General features: G+C 39.0%; 3 protein-coding genes across 4 annotated transcripts; 2 read left to right on the top strand and 1 right to left on the bottom strand.

The window, feature by feature from the left end:
• Positions 1-25: 25 nt before the first annotated feature.
• LOC138317763 (steroid hormone receptor ERR2-like) lies at positions 26-7745 on the top strand. Of its 2 annotated transcripts, none has more exons than XM_069259647.1 (7): positions 26-312; positions 1973-2620; positions 2954-3145; positions 3798-3893; positions 5327-5411; positions 6185-6372; positions 6927-7745. In XM_069259647.1, exons 2-7 carry the CDS (start codon positions 1981-1983, stop codon positions 7160-7162), a joined length of 1437 nt encoding a protein of 478 aa, XP_069115748.1. In that variant the 5' UTR covers positions 26-312; positions 1973-1980; the 3' UTR covers positions 7163-7745. The 2 variants fall into 2 exon arrangements, with proteins under 2 accessions (XP_069115748.1, XP_069115747.1); XM_069259646.1 differs by having other exon boundaries at positions 1949-2620.
• Positions 7746-9884: 2139 nt separating this feature from the next.
• Positions 9885-10496, bottom strand: LOC138319535 (uncharacterized). Its single transcript, XM_069262685.1, has one exon. The coding sequence runs from the start codon at positions 10494-10496 to the stop codon at positions 9885-9887; it is 612 nt and encodes a 203-aa protein (XP_069118786.1).
• Positions 10497-10558: 62 nt separating this feature from the next.
• Positions 10559-14328, top strand: LOC138319534 (paternally-expressed gene 3 protein-like). The gene is made up of 3 exons (XM_069262684.1): positions 10559-10567; positions 11276-12502; positions 12733-14328. Exons 1-3 carry the CDS (start codon positions 10559-10561, stop codon positions 14326-14328), a joined length of 2832 nt encoding a protein of 943 aa, XP_069118785.1.
• The last annotated feature ends 1892 nt before the right edge of the window (positions 14329-16220 follow it).

Here is a 16220-nt window from a genome sequence, read left to right as displayed (position 1 = left end):
CCGAATGCATATGCTCATATAACCGGAAGTTATTCTCTGGAAATCAGAGTCACTCTAATGATTGTTTGAAAATGAATTCTATAAAATTTTGTTGGAAATAGTTTGTTTTCGGGTAAGAAAATACTGATACTTTGTTGATCATACGATCGCATACTTACGGAATTGGTGCCAGTGGTTCCGTTTGAATGACTTTTAAATCGTAATAGTCAAGCGTCTGAAAAACACTGACTTTATTTACAAGCTAGGAAGAATGGCTTCCCTTTAAGTTAGGTCGTGTTGACGAAGTTTTAACGGGGAAAAAACATATTGATGGTAAGTTTGGTCAGATAAAGCATGCGCACAATAATACTAGGTTCATCTTTGTTTATTTGCAATTTGGCTATCAACATAATGATGATCCTAAGCAACCTACATTGTATGCTAGTTTAGTCGATTCCATCCCTGTGTTTGTGAAAACAAAGCGTTACAATCCAATGACCTCTCCCCTACCTTACCTTATGGTACCCAAACTATACATGAGAGTTTAAGCTAGCTATTATTTTCCGTGTGTATTTTAGAGGCATTTAGCAGTGAAAAATGGGTGTCATATTTGTAAATGATTTTTTTTCATATTGAAAATATATAACGGCTGTAAAAGGGTCTCTCTTAATAACGACAACAAAAGACAACACGTTAAATACGGGGAAAAGTTAGTGACAACACAGGATATGTTATTCAGTACATTAAAATAAACATTTCTACCAAGTTATGAAGATTGGTGTAAAAATGAAGTAATTATATGGATTTTAATATTCTGAAATCAGGCGCTGGTCAACGATAGATCAAGTGACAGAGGTATGCAATGACGGTATACCGACAACACCTCATAACATCGAAAATGTTTTAAAAATCTAACGACAGCAGAAGATATGTTTTTTGTCATACTAATATGAATTTAAGGCAAAGCCTCAGAAGAGTAAAAGATTATAACATCATTACTTTATATTGTCTATATTTTTCTACGAGATTAACAATAAAATATTTCACTGACATGTACATACTATCGATAGTTAGAAAGAATTCAAAATAATCCGAAAAGAATAGTTCAATATACTTCAATCTTTTTTTTATCAGATGCAAATACAATAAAAAATATGCGCGAATCTGTGCAGTCATATTTGGCGTCAGGTTTTGTGATGTCACTGCTGACAGTGCCATGCGCTTGAGAACATACACAGTATATATTGGACCAGTACATTTATTGCGTTATTCTTGTATATGTGTACATTAAAACTACTTACAGTAATTTTAAAACGTAAACTGATAACACATTTAGTCTAGTACAGAAATTTCAAATCCCGTCATGCTGATAACGAGAATTAAAACATGACTGCCTACATGGAGGTGCGATACTTTTCCTGTGGGACACAATTTCAAGGCCAAGGGGTGCTGGAATGTATTGGAATCTATATGCTCACACACGTGTTATGGTTAGTAGAGCTTCGCTCTACGCGGCCTTCGGCCGTGCAGAGAGCTGCGCTCTTATAATGCATCTATGTGCAAAATTTCATTAAGTTTGGGGTAAAAATGAAGACCTTATAGCTGTTTGAATGTTACAAGATCGGCGGCTGGTCAAGTTTATATCATGATAGTGTACCTGATTGGATATTTGCCCAAACCACAGGCCACAAACCTTTTTTGTTACATTTTAACCTTAACATCATATCATAAACATCAATCTGATACCTGATCGACCACAGCGTGTATCATAAGCATCACATTAAAAGCAAATGCTTGGTGGCTTTTCACAGTTGTTCATGATTTAATTATGTTTTCAATGTTCAATAGGCCTATACTGTCTGGAAGTAGTCAAAAGTTTTCCATCACAATTACCACCATTTTCTTATATTATATTATGGTAATTGATATTTTTGATAATTATTTAACTATTACATCCATTTTAATTCAGGTTTTCTTCGTAATTCATTGTCAGGCAACAACATGGACCAGAACAATGAAGATACCCCGTTAAGTCCTGGGCATATTGGAATGGAGCTCGTCAACTCGAGTCTGCCGGAGACAACACATATACAGATAGAGCAGACTCGAGTGATATCCAGTGCTAACAACCCTATAACACCTCGTATGCAAAATGTTGTCATCCACATGAGTGAAGCCGGAGACAGTCTTTTTGCACCTGATGGAAATGTGGTTTTTACGACTCAACAACATTTGGAGACAACAAATCCAAATGACCAATCACCACCTCCAATTTATGTGTCATCACTTAAACCAATGAACGAGAGCATCATTCAGAATGAAAATATAATTCAAAATGAAAATATCATTCAGAATGAAAACATGATTCAGATTGAGACTGTCACTGATACAGACCGTCTAGATTCCTCCACAAAACAGAGTGGCATGATGAGCTGCCTTGTGTGTAATGACAAAGGCTCAGGCTATCACTATTCTGTATTTTCATGCGAGGGCTGCAAGGGTTTCTTCAAACGGACCGTTCAGAAAAACTTAGTGTACTCATGTAAAGACGTTGGCAACTGTAACATCAACAAATTCACACGGAACAATTGTCAGTACTGTAGGTTCATGAAGTGTCAACAGATGGGCATGAAAAGAGAAGGTGAGATTGTAAGATTTAAAATATTTTATCATTGATAAACCAAAAAAAAAAAGAAAATGGCATCAGATTGAAATATTGATGAATACATTTGATAACTAGTGTGACTTGTACAAATAACTTATTAATCTTATAATTGTTATCAATAATAATTTGTTATAACTATTATTTCAGAAAATATTGCCTTCCCATGGTTATTACAAGAATTATTTTTCCATGATAATATTAAAAGAAGTGTTGTAAACAAATTATTATATGTCATAATTTGGAATTAAACTGGTTTCAATTTTTTGAGGTGTACAAATTCATAATTTTGAAAATTTATTTTTTCCACAGCTGTGCGTGAAGATCGCTCTCCAGGAGGAAAACACCGCCACAAACGTCCTCGTCTTGAAGACATGCAGTCTTTATTTGGAACAGATGGAGGACTCGCCATTATGTCAGAAGCAGATCGCCGATCAGAGATATATGAACAGACCATAGAAGGCCTTATTCAGGCCAAGGCTGATCTGATGCCTCACTTTGACGGTACATAAATTTCAGGGCTAATATATATATCTGCCTTATATTACCTTTGTTTTATTATATCAAATAATAGGGTTAGTTATTCTTAATCTATCAACTATTAGCATTGTCTGTCAAAATTTGTTGAAAGAATCATATTCTAAACAAAGTTATTAATTTCACTTTAATTAATATAAATCATGCTTATATCTATTTAATTAGGTGTCATCATATTTTACCATCATTTATTTATGTTTTCCTATAAAATGAACCCGTTAGAATTGCAAAAGGACACCAGTTTAGAATCAGCAGTAATTCAATTACTGGGGTAAGAAAATAATCAATGTTGTGAACATCGAAATAGATATTGGATATATAATTCAGTCACAGGTTTAAAATATATAGCTATCAAGGGAATCTAGCTTGTCACACAAGTATATTAGATGAAAGCTATTTAATGTCACTACAATAATTAATAAAACCTGGTAATTAATTTATAACATAGCACACAAGTTTGGTGTAAAACTAGCTTTGTATGGTGGTCAGACAAGTTTGATGTAAAACTAGTTTCACATAGTGGTTTTACTGAGTTATCTCCACTTCAGAGGAAATTTCTTCTCATAACCATTAAATAGGATTAGATTGACTTGTTAACATGCTCAGATATCTTTACCAGGTGCTACAGGGCTACAGAGTATGGGGATCAATGAGATGATGCAGTTTGGATATGCTGAACTCAAGTTTATCATCGACTGGGCAAAGAAAGTACCTGGTAAGTATTTAATAAGATCTAACAGGTCTTTGGAATTAAATCATTATAAAGTAAGTCATAAAGGAACTTATTTTCCCAGATCATTCAGTTCATTAAAACGATGTCAAGCGGAAGTCAACAATTAAAAATTTTGTACAAAAACAAAATCTAAATATTGGAAAGGAATTCTAATGGAGAGAAACTGTATACTCCATGATCACAGGGACCTGGCACGAAAATTTTTTAACCAATAGTATACATATATATATTATAGTATCAAGGGTATGAACTCGGCGGTCGAGAAAAACGGACCTATTTTTTTAAAACCATGATTATTTTAATAAATGGGTTATATACAACATTGACGGATATCTTACCTTAAAGAGAAATAATTTATCTTTCCATTGAGTGCTTGATGAACAAAATTGGCCAAGTATTGACGAAGTTATGGCTTGATGAATCGGGAAATTTACGAAAAATATGCTAGGTAGACATTTCCCTGTCCGGTCGAAATGTCGTCTCGGCTCTAATGGGTACCTCAAAAACCAAGCCAAAATCACAAAATCTACGCTTGTGGTGGTAAACAGTACCCATAACTGTGTTCATCCACAATCTCCTTTGGAGGTGTCATGACCCGTACTTTGTAGAAACTCCATTTAAACATCGTGTACCTCACTTACTTTAACCGTCACCGCCATGTTCATTTGTTTTTCGGAACGCTTCTCGACTTTACATATCGTGACTACATTATGCAAATTATGTAATGTTGTGCTTGTAAATAAACTCGAGAAGCGTTCCGAAAACAAATGAACATGGCGGTGACGGTTAAAGTAAGTGAGCTACACGATGTTTAAATGGAGTTTCTACAAAGTACGGGTCATGACATCTCCAAAGGAGGTTGTGGATGAACACAGTTATGGGTACTGTTTACCACCACAAGCGTAGATTTTGTGGTTTTGGCTTGGTTTTTGAGGTGCCCATTAGAGCCGAGACGACATTTCGACCGGACAGGGAAATGTCTACCTAGCATATTTTTCGTAAATTTCTCGATTCATCAAGCCATAACTTCGTCAATACTTGGCCAATTTTGTTCATCAAGCACTCAATGGAAAGATAAATTATTTCTTTTTAAGGTAAGATATCCGTCAATACTGTATATAACCCATTTATTAAAATAATCATGGTTTTAAAAAAATAGGTCCGTTTTTCTCGACTGCCGAGTTCATACCCTTGATACTATAATATATATATGTATACTGTTAGTTTAAAAAAATCGTGCCAGGTCCCTGTGTCCATGATTACAATTTCTCTCAACGGTTTTATAGCTATGTGTCATATTATTATCATAATTCATGTAGCAGATGATAGCTTACTAAAGTTAATATTGTCTTAGGCAGGCATTGCATTTTTGATCAAGGTATATTTACTATATGATCTCAATTTTTCATTTCCAGGATTTCAGGATTTTTGCATTGAGGACCAAATGGCGCTGCTGAAATCCTCCTTTATGGAGTTAAACATTCTGCGGCTTTCCTTCAGGTGGGTATATATATGTACTGTAGGATTTCGCTATAGAAACTCATGCCATATGATTACTGTTGACCGAAGTTTGATAAAGGGAAAATATGTGGTGGATTGACTGTCTGGATGGATAGATATTTCTCCCACCATTCACTGATTTGTCACCGGTTTTAGCCGTGGGAGATTTCTCTGTCAACCTCTAGGGTATGACAGATTGCGTGCGCTAACTTATTGAACCTGAAGACAATTACCTGACGTCATGACTTCATGCGGTGTGACCGTGGTGTGCATTGTCAATGATGTCATCAATATTGATGTGCAGACGATGAGACCATGTTCACATCACGGTGAAAATGCTTCTGTTTAGGCTATTATCTCTTCTTTTTCCTTTGTATGTGGGAGAAAAAGAATCATTCCCTAACTATGAGGGTGTGACAACAAAATCACAACCCTCGAAGGAATTACTGAATGTCTAACCCTTGACAAGCCTCGGGTTGGACGTTCATGAATTACCCCTCGGGCTGTGATTTTGTTGTCACACCCTCTAGGTAGGGAAAGATTCTATTAAGGCTGACATGTCTTCTTTTCTCTGGTTATTCCGTTTTTTATCTGACTACCGTATTTGTCTTTCTATGCATGATTACACAACATATTTTTTCTTTGGAAATATAGATGATAATGTACTAGCAAACCATTTCAGAGCATGTCCGTTCTAAAACCTTATGATATTGATATTGTTTTATTTTATTTATTTTTTTTCCCCTGAGACTGTTACACACTCGTAATTGTAGGTCTATCGACTATGATGAATCCATCAAGTTTGCAGACGGCTTTATCCTGCCTACTGAGGTTGCCAAAGGCATGGGATTCGGTAAGGAGCTTGTGACAGCCATAAGTGAATTCAGTCGGAGACTCAAGGAAATGGAGATGGACATCGTGGAATTCAACATTATGAACGCTATTGTTCTCACTTATCCAGGTAAAAGACAACTTGTTTGTTTTAATTGAAATCATGTTAAAATGTTCTTGCAAACAACATCAAGAAACCGTAATTATTTCAATACACAGTGTATATACAAATATTGCCCTATATATAACACATTTCATGAGAACATCAAAGTATATATTTTTATTATTGTTCTTTTTAGAAATGTTGCACTAATATATGATCATGCCATATGTATGCTATTGAAATAACTCTTATTAAGAATGTGTGAATTCCAGGATATGCCTACTTCTTCAGAATAGATTTTCTCTAAAATATGTTTGGCCAAAAATAAGTATGTTGAAAGTATCTTCCATCACAGCTATAAATACACCAAGCCGGTTTAGGGCTGGTCGACGATGATAAGTTTCCTGAAAAGCATTGTAATAAAAAGTGTCGTCATTGGGCAAGTTTGTTGATACAGTAACACAGACCAGACCATTTCTCTCTTTCTCAGGAAACAATCTGATATTGATATGTATAGTTGATATAACCGTGAACATGAGGTGGTGAAGTTTTGTTATGACATTCAACACTATACATTACAGATGCTGCTGGTCTGAAGGAGAAGACAAGTATAACAGTCTATCAGACTAAGATGTTGGACATCTTACGGCACTACATGACCCAAAGTCATCCAAACGACAAACGACGATATGGAAAGATGTTGCTACGGTTACCATCCTTAAGGACAGTCAGTGCAAAAGCAGCAGAGAGGTTCCTTTCTCTCACATTAGACGGTTCTATTCAACTTAATGACCTTGTTCTGGAAATGATCAATTAGATGATGGTCAAAATCAAATTAATCAAAACCAAAAAAAAATCAGGATTGTGAATATTAGTTTTATTTCTCAATGTCAGACAAAGGAGATACACCTATAATTGGTATTCACTTATACTACTAGGTATAACTAGATAATCACAGAGTACGATTAAGGAGAGGAGACAGTGGTCCAAACACAGGGAGGGGTTTATGATGTAACTAGGCTAGCAGAGGCCTATTTTTGTAAAAGCAAACCAAATATTGGTAACAAAAAATCATGGTATAAACATCGTTTTTCAGAGTTTACTTGTTTAAGAGACAAAAAAATATTCATCCATTAATTATCATTGTCCTGTTAATTGATTTAAAATGCTTCTCATTGTCAAGTAACAATGATATAATGAAATGTGAAATACTGTTAAAGATGAAAGATTTCTCCCTGTTTCATGTATTGAATCCCTTAATTAGGAGAGACATACCTGTTTTATTGTTTTTGTATGAAACATCATGTGGATATTTCAAATATTTGATATCTATGATTTCAGCTGTAAATAAACTATTATTGAAGACAACAATCTTGTTTTGTTAACACTTATAACTATTTTCCAGTCGAAATCGCACTGTTTAATTCATGCCCTGTCATAGTCAGAACTCTCCTGTTTTACTCAAAGATGGGTTTCCCACTTTCTGGGAGAATATTTACCAATGACAAGTCAATGGTATAATATAATTTCCACACTATTTATTTGAAAATATATAGACATTATTTACAAATTAACACATGTTTGTGACAATAATTCATATACAAATGTAAAAAAGGCTAACAAATAAAAATTAGCTCAGTTGTAAAATTTTTAATGTCAGTCTTATTAAGAACAGATGGCTCAAACAAATTGACTCTTGATATATGACCATGTTTCTAGCCAGTCTCATTCAGAAAATACATAATAGGTAATTATAACTAGAAATGTTCATTGGACAATTTGACAGACATTTTCACCGACAAGGTCATTCATACTAAAAAACTTGGTAGTCCTTTATCTCAACATGTTACAGGTCCAATTTCAGGTTTCCAGGCCTTTCAAAATTTGACAAGAAGTAGGTTTAAAGTTTTAGGATTTTTGCCTCCTGTGACCTTAAATATAGGTCTAAGTAAAGCATATAAACAAACTCAGTAGCCATTTATGTCAGCATGCTACAGACCTAATATTTTGTCTCTGGGCTTTCTAGAAGGATCCACACTGGATTGTTCACCAGCTGCTGCCAAACCTTCAACTCATGCCCTACAATATGATGACACGCACATTGGCCTATCTCTTACCATTTCGAAGATCCTCTGTATACAAATTTCTGTGCAAAAAAAAAAAATAAAAGACTGGACAAAATAACGATCAATTTGATTATTCAGTAAACATACTATTCTGTACCATTACTCTATATCTGCTTTTTTCCGAAATATGTGATTTTTTTGGGGATTTTGTGATTTAATAATTAACTCCTAAAGCATGCACCTATCGCTAACACTTTGATAACCTCCTCATAACATCACATTTCACAACGAACCTCTGGCAATTTCCCGAGCAGGCAACAGTTTTCAAAATGTAAAAGAATATGAATGATTGCTTCTGGACATACGGCATGGTATGTATCAATACTTAATTAGTGTTACGTCCAGTGGTGTCTTTGTTAAATTGTTGGGTTTTTTTTTGTGACCATGAAAACAACTTTTTTTGTCAGCAGCATTTGATCCTTTAATATGTTGCTTCAGTTTAGCTGCTTTAGTCCATTTGAACTCCGTCCATCGATTCCACCAACAAAACAACACATCTATCTGATCAAACAGCTATAACGACGGATTTACGAGTTTGTACAGTTTATTCGTAGTTGTATATCTTCATCGTTTGGTCCTCGTGTCCAATCCAGAACTTGCCGTCTTGGTGCAGACTGGCAGTAAGTGGTATGTGACCATCAATACATGTATAAACCGTCCTCACACGGTGCCCAGTAACGCAGTCAATCAGTTGTACTGATCGGGTCAAATAGTCTGTCACAAGAAGGCCACCAACGCCATCAAAACAGACATCGTAAAACTGGGCTGATTGGTAAGAACTGCCCTCTGGTCCGTGCGTACCCTTGTCTGTACACCGGAACTTCAAATTTAGACGTTTGTCCATCATGATGATATGGGATGTTTGACCCGGGGTCTTACATGCCTTGTAGTTATTCGGGTCAATATTGTCACTGTCAACAGCAGCTATGTAACCTGTTTTAGGACAGAACGCCATGTGGTGGGGCCAATTGGCCTCCTGTCGACAAGGACCGTATTCTGTGGCCTCCACTTCCTGACCGTCTGGTGTGTAAAGCTGTATCCTGCCAACCATGGCCACCACAACCATGTCATTAATGGTGATACACAGAGAAGATGGTGTTTTTTTAACTTTAAAGCGAATTTCAATGGCGCCATCAGACGTGATTTCTCGGACAGTTTTGTCATCCCACACACAGAACCATATCCTACCTGTGGATGGGGATACGGACATCGATTGGACTTTGGCATTACACTCGACCGTTTCCTTCACTTTGCCTTTCAAATCCACTCGGTACAGGCTTTCACTGTCCCAGTTAGATAGGCAAGCCTCGTCACCAGAAGGAAGTGTACGACATGTTTTGTACGGGAATGGATGGACAAACTCCGATAGAGGTGTAGTTTTTGGGATCGGTTTATACAACTGCTCCTTACCATCTACCAAAATACTTCCAATGATGCTGCCAGGCGGTCAGTGGAAATCTTCTCCGGTGTAAAGTCCACTGTCTTCAAACTTCGGGAGGTCGATGATACGTTTGAGGCACTCCTGATTTCCCGCGCTATATCAGTAATGTCCTCGACTGTACCAGAAGTCAGTATGTCCTGGTATCTGCCTAACTTCGGCTTGAGATCGGTATTCAGATGTTCGATTAATGCAGTTTTGTTTCCTTCTGAAATGCTCGTGTTAATGTTCTCGACTTCAGCACACTTGGTTACCATGAAATCAATGACATCGTCTATGCTGCCTTTTAATTCTTTACCTTGAAGCTTAATGGCGTCTATACGTTTTTGGTACATTCCATATTTCGTGTCGCATTTACGAATGGCCTCCTCGACATTTGGAATGTCAGTTTCCGACAGTTTGTCAACACACTGCTGTATGTCTCGTTTATGTTTCTCTTCGAATTTATTTAAGTCCCCCAAACGGTGGCCATTGTGATCGTCGGTAACACATGTCATACAGATTAGTTTGTCATCACACGTTTCACACACGAATGCGAACATTCCTTCATGTCGACTACATCTACTGACTGGCGACTGTGCAGCCATGTCGAATCGCAAACAAACAGTTTGGCATAAAAAACCTTACCTCTTATTTCCTGTATGTCAATATGGCGACCGTAATTATTTCAAATGTCGTCATCCGAAAAATCTTACAGTATATATGTGTATGATCAGTGACGCAATGAATAAATATCAAGTGACATAATAGTAATGCACGCCTTAATCTTTAAATGCACTATTTTTTTTACAAATGAACAAATATGTTGTACAATACTAGAATTCCAAGTGTGTATATGGGGAACCCTAGTCTAGTACCTTTAAACGAAGTTAATGAGAAAATAAATACTGTGCAGCGGTTACTTCTGTCTAGGTGGATACTGGGTATGATTGTCAAGTCTCCAACATATAGTCGTTGGTGTTATGTATCCTTGTAACTTATTTGGACCATTTAAATATTATAGTAAATATAGGCTAAATTTACTTAATTTATTTTGGTAAGATGATGTTATTCTTAGTTTAGAAATAAAATCAATGTGACAAAAAAAATCCATGTCCATGTAAATCCACACATGTGGTAGTAAATTCGGCGACACACACATGAACAAAGCTCCAGATCAAGAGCCTTGACGATTTATGTTTTTATTTTCGACATCAGCAGACAAGTATAAGACAGCTGGTGATTGCATAGGTATTTAGCAATATAATACAAAGAAAGCTACATGCCTTTTCACTGACCTACCCCAACAAGGAAGTTCCACTGTATCGACACATGCCTTTGGAAATATGAGAACATATCTAACCTGGGCTAACCTACCCCCAACAAGCAAGTCCTACCCAGTGTACCGAGACATCCCACACAACCAGCAAGTCCTACCCAGTGTACCGAGACATCCCACACAACCAGCAAGTCCTACCCAGTGTATGGAGACATCCCACACAACCAGCAAGTCCTACCCAGTGTATGGAGACATCCCACACAACCAGCAAGTCCTACCCAGTGTATGGAGACATCCCACACAACCAGCAAGTCCTACCCAGTGTATGGAGACATCCCACACAACCAGCAAGTCCTACCCAGTGTATGGAGACATCCCACACAACCAGCAAGTCCTACCCAGTGTATGGAGACATCCCACACACAACTAGCAAGTCTTACCCAGTGTATGGAGACATTCCACACACAACTAGCAAGTCTTACCCATTGTATGGAGACATCCCACACAACCAGCAAGTATTACCAAGTGTATGGAGACATCCCACACAACCAGCAAGTCCTACCCAGTGTATGGAGGCATCCCACACAACCAGCAAGTCCTACCCAGTGTATGGAGACATCCCACACAACCAGCAAGTCCTACCCAGTGTATGGAGACATTCCACACAACCAGCAAGTCTTACCCAGTGTATGGAGATATCCCACACACAACCAGCAAGTCTTACCCAGTATATCGAGACATCATACACAGCTAGCACGTCTTACCCAGTGTATGGAGACATCCCACACAACCAGCAAGTCCTACCCAGTGTATGAAGACATCCCACACAACCAACCAGCAAGTCCTACCCAGTGTATGGAGACATCCCACACAACCAGCAAGTCCTACCCAGTGTATGGAGACTTCCCACACAGAACCAGCAAGTCTTACCCAGTGTATGGAGACATTCCACACAACCAGCAAGTCCTACCCAGTGTATCGAGACATCCCACACAACCAGAAGGTCTTACCCAGTATATAGCGAGGCATCCCAAACAACCAGCAAGTCCTACCCAGTATATCGAGACATCCTACACCACCAGCAAGTCCTACCCAGTATATCGAGACATCCTACACAACCAGCAAGTCCTACCCAGTATATCGAGACATCCTACACAACCAGCAAGTCTTACCCAGTGTATCGAGACATCCCACACAACCAGCAAGTCCTACCCAGTGTATCGAGACATCCCACACAACCAGCAAGTCTTACCCAGTGTATCGAGACATCCCACACAACCAGCAAGTCTTACCCAGTATATCGAGACATCCTACACAACCAGCAAGTCCTACCCAGTATATCGAGACATTCTACACAACCAGCAAGTCTTACCCAGTATATAGCGAGACATCCCACACAACCAGCAAGTCCTACCCAGTGTATCGAGACATCCCACACAACCAGAAGGTCTTACCCAGTATATATCGAGGCATCCCAAACAACCAGCAAGTCCTACCCAGTATATCGAGACATCCTACACACCAGCAAGTCCTACCCAGTATATCGAGACATCCTACACCACCAGCAAGTCCTACCCAGTATATCGAGACATCCTACACAACCAGCAAGTCCTACCCAGTATATCGAGACATCCTACACAACCAGCAAGTCCTACCCAGTATATCGAGACATCCACACACAACCAGCAAGTCCTACCCAGTGTATCGAGACATCCTACACAACCAGCAAGTCCTACCCAGTGTATCGAGACATCCCACACACACCAGCAAGTCCTACCCAGTATATCGAGACATCCTACACACAACCAGCAAGTCCTACCCAGTGTATCGAGACATCCCACACAACCAGCAAGTCCTACCCAGTATATCGAGACATCCCACACAACCAGCAAGTCTTACCCAGTATATCGAGACATCCTACACAACCAGCAAGTCCTACCCAGTATATTGAGACATCCCACACAACCAGCAAGTCTTACCCAGTATATGGAGACATCCCACACAACCAGCGCGTCCTACCCAGTGTATCGAGACATCCCACACAACCAGCAAGTCCTACCCAGTGTATGGAGACATCCCACACAACCAGCAAGTCCTACCCAGTGTATGGAGACATCCCACACAACCAGCAAGTCCTACCCAGTGTATCGAGACATCCCACACAACCAGCAAGTCCTACCCAGTGTATGGAGACATCCCACACAACCAGCAAGTCCTACCCAGTGTATCGAGACATATCGAGACATCCCACACAACCAGCAAGTCCTACCCAGTGTATCGAGACATCCCACACAACCAGCAAGTCCTACCCAGTGTATCGAGACATCCCACACAACCAGCAAGTCCTACCCAGTGTATCGAGACATCCCACACAACCAGCAAGTCCTACCCAGTGTATCGAGACATCCCACACAACCAGCAAGTCCTACCCAGTGTATCGAGACATCCCACACAACCAGCAAGTCCTACCCAGTGTATCGAGACATCCCACACAACCAGCAAGTCCTACCCAGTGTATCGAGACATCCCACACAACCAGCAAGTCCTACCCAGTGTATCGAGACATCCCACACAACCAGCAAGTCCTACCCAGTGTATCCAGACATCCCACACAACCAGCAAGTCCTACTCAGTGTATCGAGACATCCCACACAACCAGCAAGTCTTACCCAGTATATAGCGAGACATCCCACACAACCAGCACGTCCTCCCTAGTATATCGAGACATCCCACACAACCAGCAAGTCCTACCCAGTGTATCGAGACATCCCACACAACCAGCAAGTCCTACCCAGTGTATCGAGACATCCCACACAACCAGCACGTCCTACCCAGTGTATCGAGACATCCCACACAACCAGCAAGTCCTACCCAGTGTATCGAGACATCCCACACAACCAGCAAGTCCTACCCAGTGTATCGAGACATCCCACACAACCAGCAAGTCCTACCCAGTGTATCGAGACATCCTACACAACCAGCAAGTCCTACCCAGTTATCGAGACATCCTACACACCAGCAAGTCCTACCCAGTATATCGAGACATCCTACACAACCAGCAAGTCCTACCCAGTATATCGAGACATCCTACACAACCAGCAAGTCCTACCCAGTATATCGAGACATTCCACACAACCAGCAAGTCTTACCCAGTATATTGAGACATCCTACACAACCAGCATGTCTTACCCAGTGTATGGAGACATCCCACACAACCAGCTAGTCCTACCCAATGTATCGGGACATCCCACACAACCAGCAAGTCGTACCCAGTGTATGGAGACATCCAACACAACCAGCTAGTCCTACCCAGTGTATCGACACATCCCACACAACCAGCAAGTTGTACCCAGTGTATGGAGACATCCCACACAACCAGCAAGTCCTACCCAGTGTATCGAGACTTCCCACACAAAAAGCAAGTCCTACCCAGTGTATCGAGTCTTCCCACACAAAAAGAAAGTCGTACCCAGTGTATCGAGACATCCCACACAACCAGCAAGTCCTACCCAGTGTATGGAGACATCCCACACAACCAGCAAGTCCTACCCAGTGTATCACAACCAGCAAGTCCTGGCTGTATTCAGTTACGAGGATAAAGTCCATTATGACCCAGACGTTTTACCTACACTGATATTCTAAAATCAGGAGCAAATATCGGCTAAAATGTCTCTTCGTACGAAATTCTATCTAGTTCGAGGATAACCACGTAGATCCACTTCAGCACAAACAGGGTATATCTCACAGTGCCTAAAGCATAAATCGGGTTTAAAACCGTCTACGCGATTCTTTTGAGACGAACACACTTACAAGGGTTCAGAACTCGCTGTTAAATGTTAACTATTAAACAGGTCTAAGGTTAATGAGAAATGAGTCCCGTAGCACACATATATACAGTGTCCATACGTAGTATTTATGAACAAAGTAAATTCAAACATCTGTATGTTTCTTTTCATACAATTTTTGGGGTCCAAAATTTGATTTGTATTCTGGTTGCAACGACACAGGTTTTATTTTGCCGCATGTTTTATATAAAATTTGATTTCAAAGAATGAAAACCTACCAAGACAGTTGTAAAACAAGTATGTGTGTATGTGTATTGACAAAAACGTTTCTAATCACATTTTTTTTTTTTCAAACAAAAATATCAGTCATATACAATAAAAACATTTTTTCGTGAATTAGACTAAACCGTATATAATTGGAACACGAGAGATAAGAGGAACCTATGTCCCGTTATGGGGTTAGAATGAATCATTCGTTTTACACAAACATGTACCTTCGAGGTCAAGGTCAACATAAACATGTACCTTCAAGGTCAAGGTCAGATAACACAGACTTACACCATCAGCGACTTCTGAATAGAACTAAGACATGCTGTTACTGACAGAAATTAGAAGCTCATTACCAGGACGATATCTAAAACGAGTACAGATCAGACCCAAAACGTTCTATTTACAGAGGCCCCATACCTACACACCATGGAGGCGAGATTTTTGAGGATTGATAGCTTCCTTTTGATAATGTATGTGTGCACGATACAAGTAGAAACTTCATTCAAAGTGTTACACAACGTGGATTGAATATTTCAAGATTTACAAAAGTAATTATATTCTTCTAAATTCAAATTTAAAATAGCACACGCTAATAATGTTTAAAGAACGATAATTAAACAACGATGCAGGGATACCTTAATTGGTTTGTTTCGGGTATAACATTGAATGTGCGTTCGACCTACAATGTAACTGGTAATGGGTTATAATAGTTTGTTGCTCGACGTTGAACATTTTTGATTGTCGTTACATGATTTTCCATATAATCGAAAACAAATAGTGACTGTTTCGATATTTGTTAGGACCGGTTCGAGAAAACGTGGATCACACGCGAAATGTAATCATTAAACCCAGTAACTAAATATATATGTATCTTTTTGGACATTTAATTCAATTCAAAATATTATCCATTCATTCAAAAATCAGTTTCCTGTTTCAGCATAGCAATTTGTAGGCAAGAGAGACGCACAATTACAGGTAAATAATGTAAATCAGTTTAC

The sequence above is a fragment of the Argopecten irradians genome, chromosome 3 (genome assembly GCF_041381155.1).
Source record: "Argopecten irradians isolate NY chromosome 3, Ai_NY, whole genome shotgun sequence".
NCBI classification, from domain to species: Eukaryota; Metazoa; Mollusca; class Bivalvia; order Pectinida; family Pectinidae; genus Argopecten; species Argopecten irradians.
Note: the sequence above shows the minus strand (reverse complement) of the source record. Positions and strands in the feature narration are given on the sequence as shown.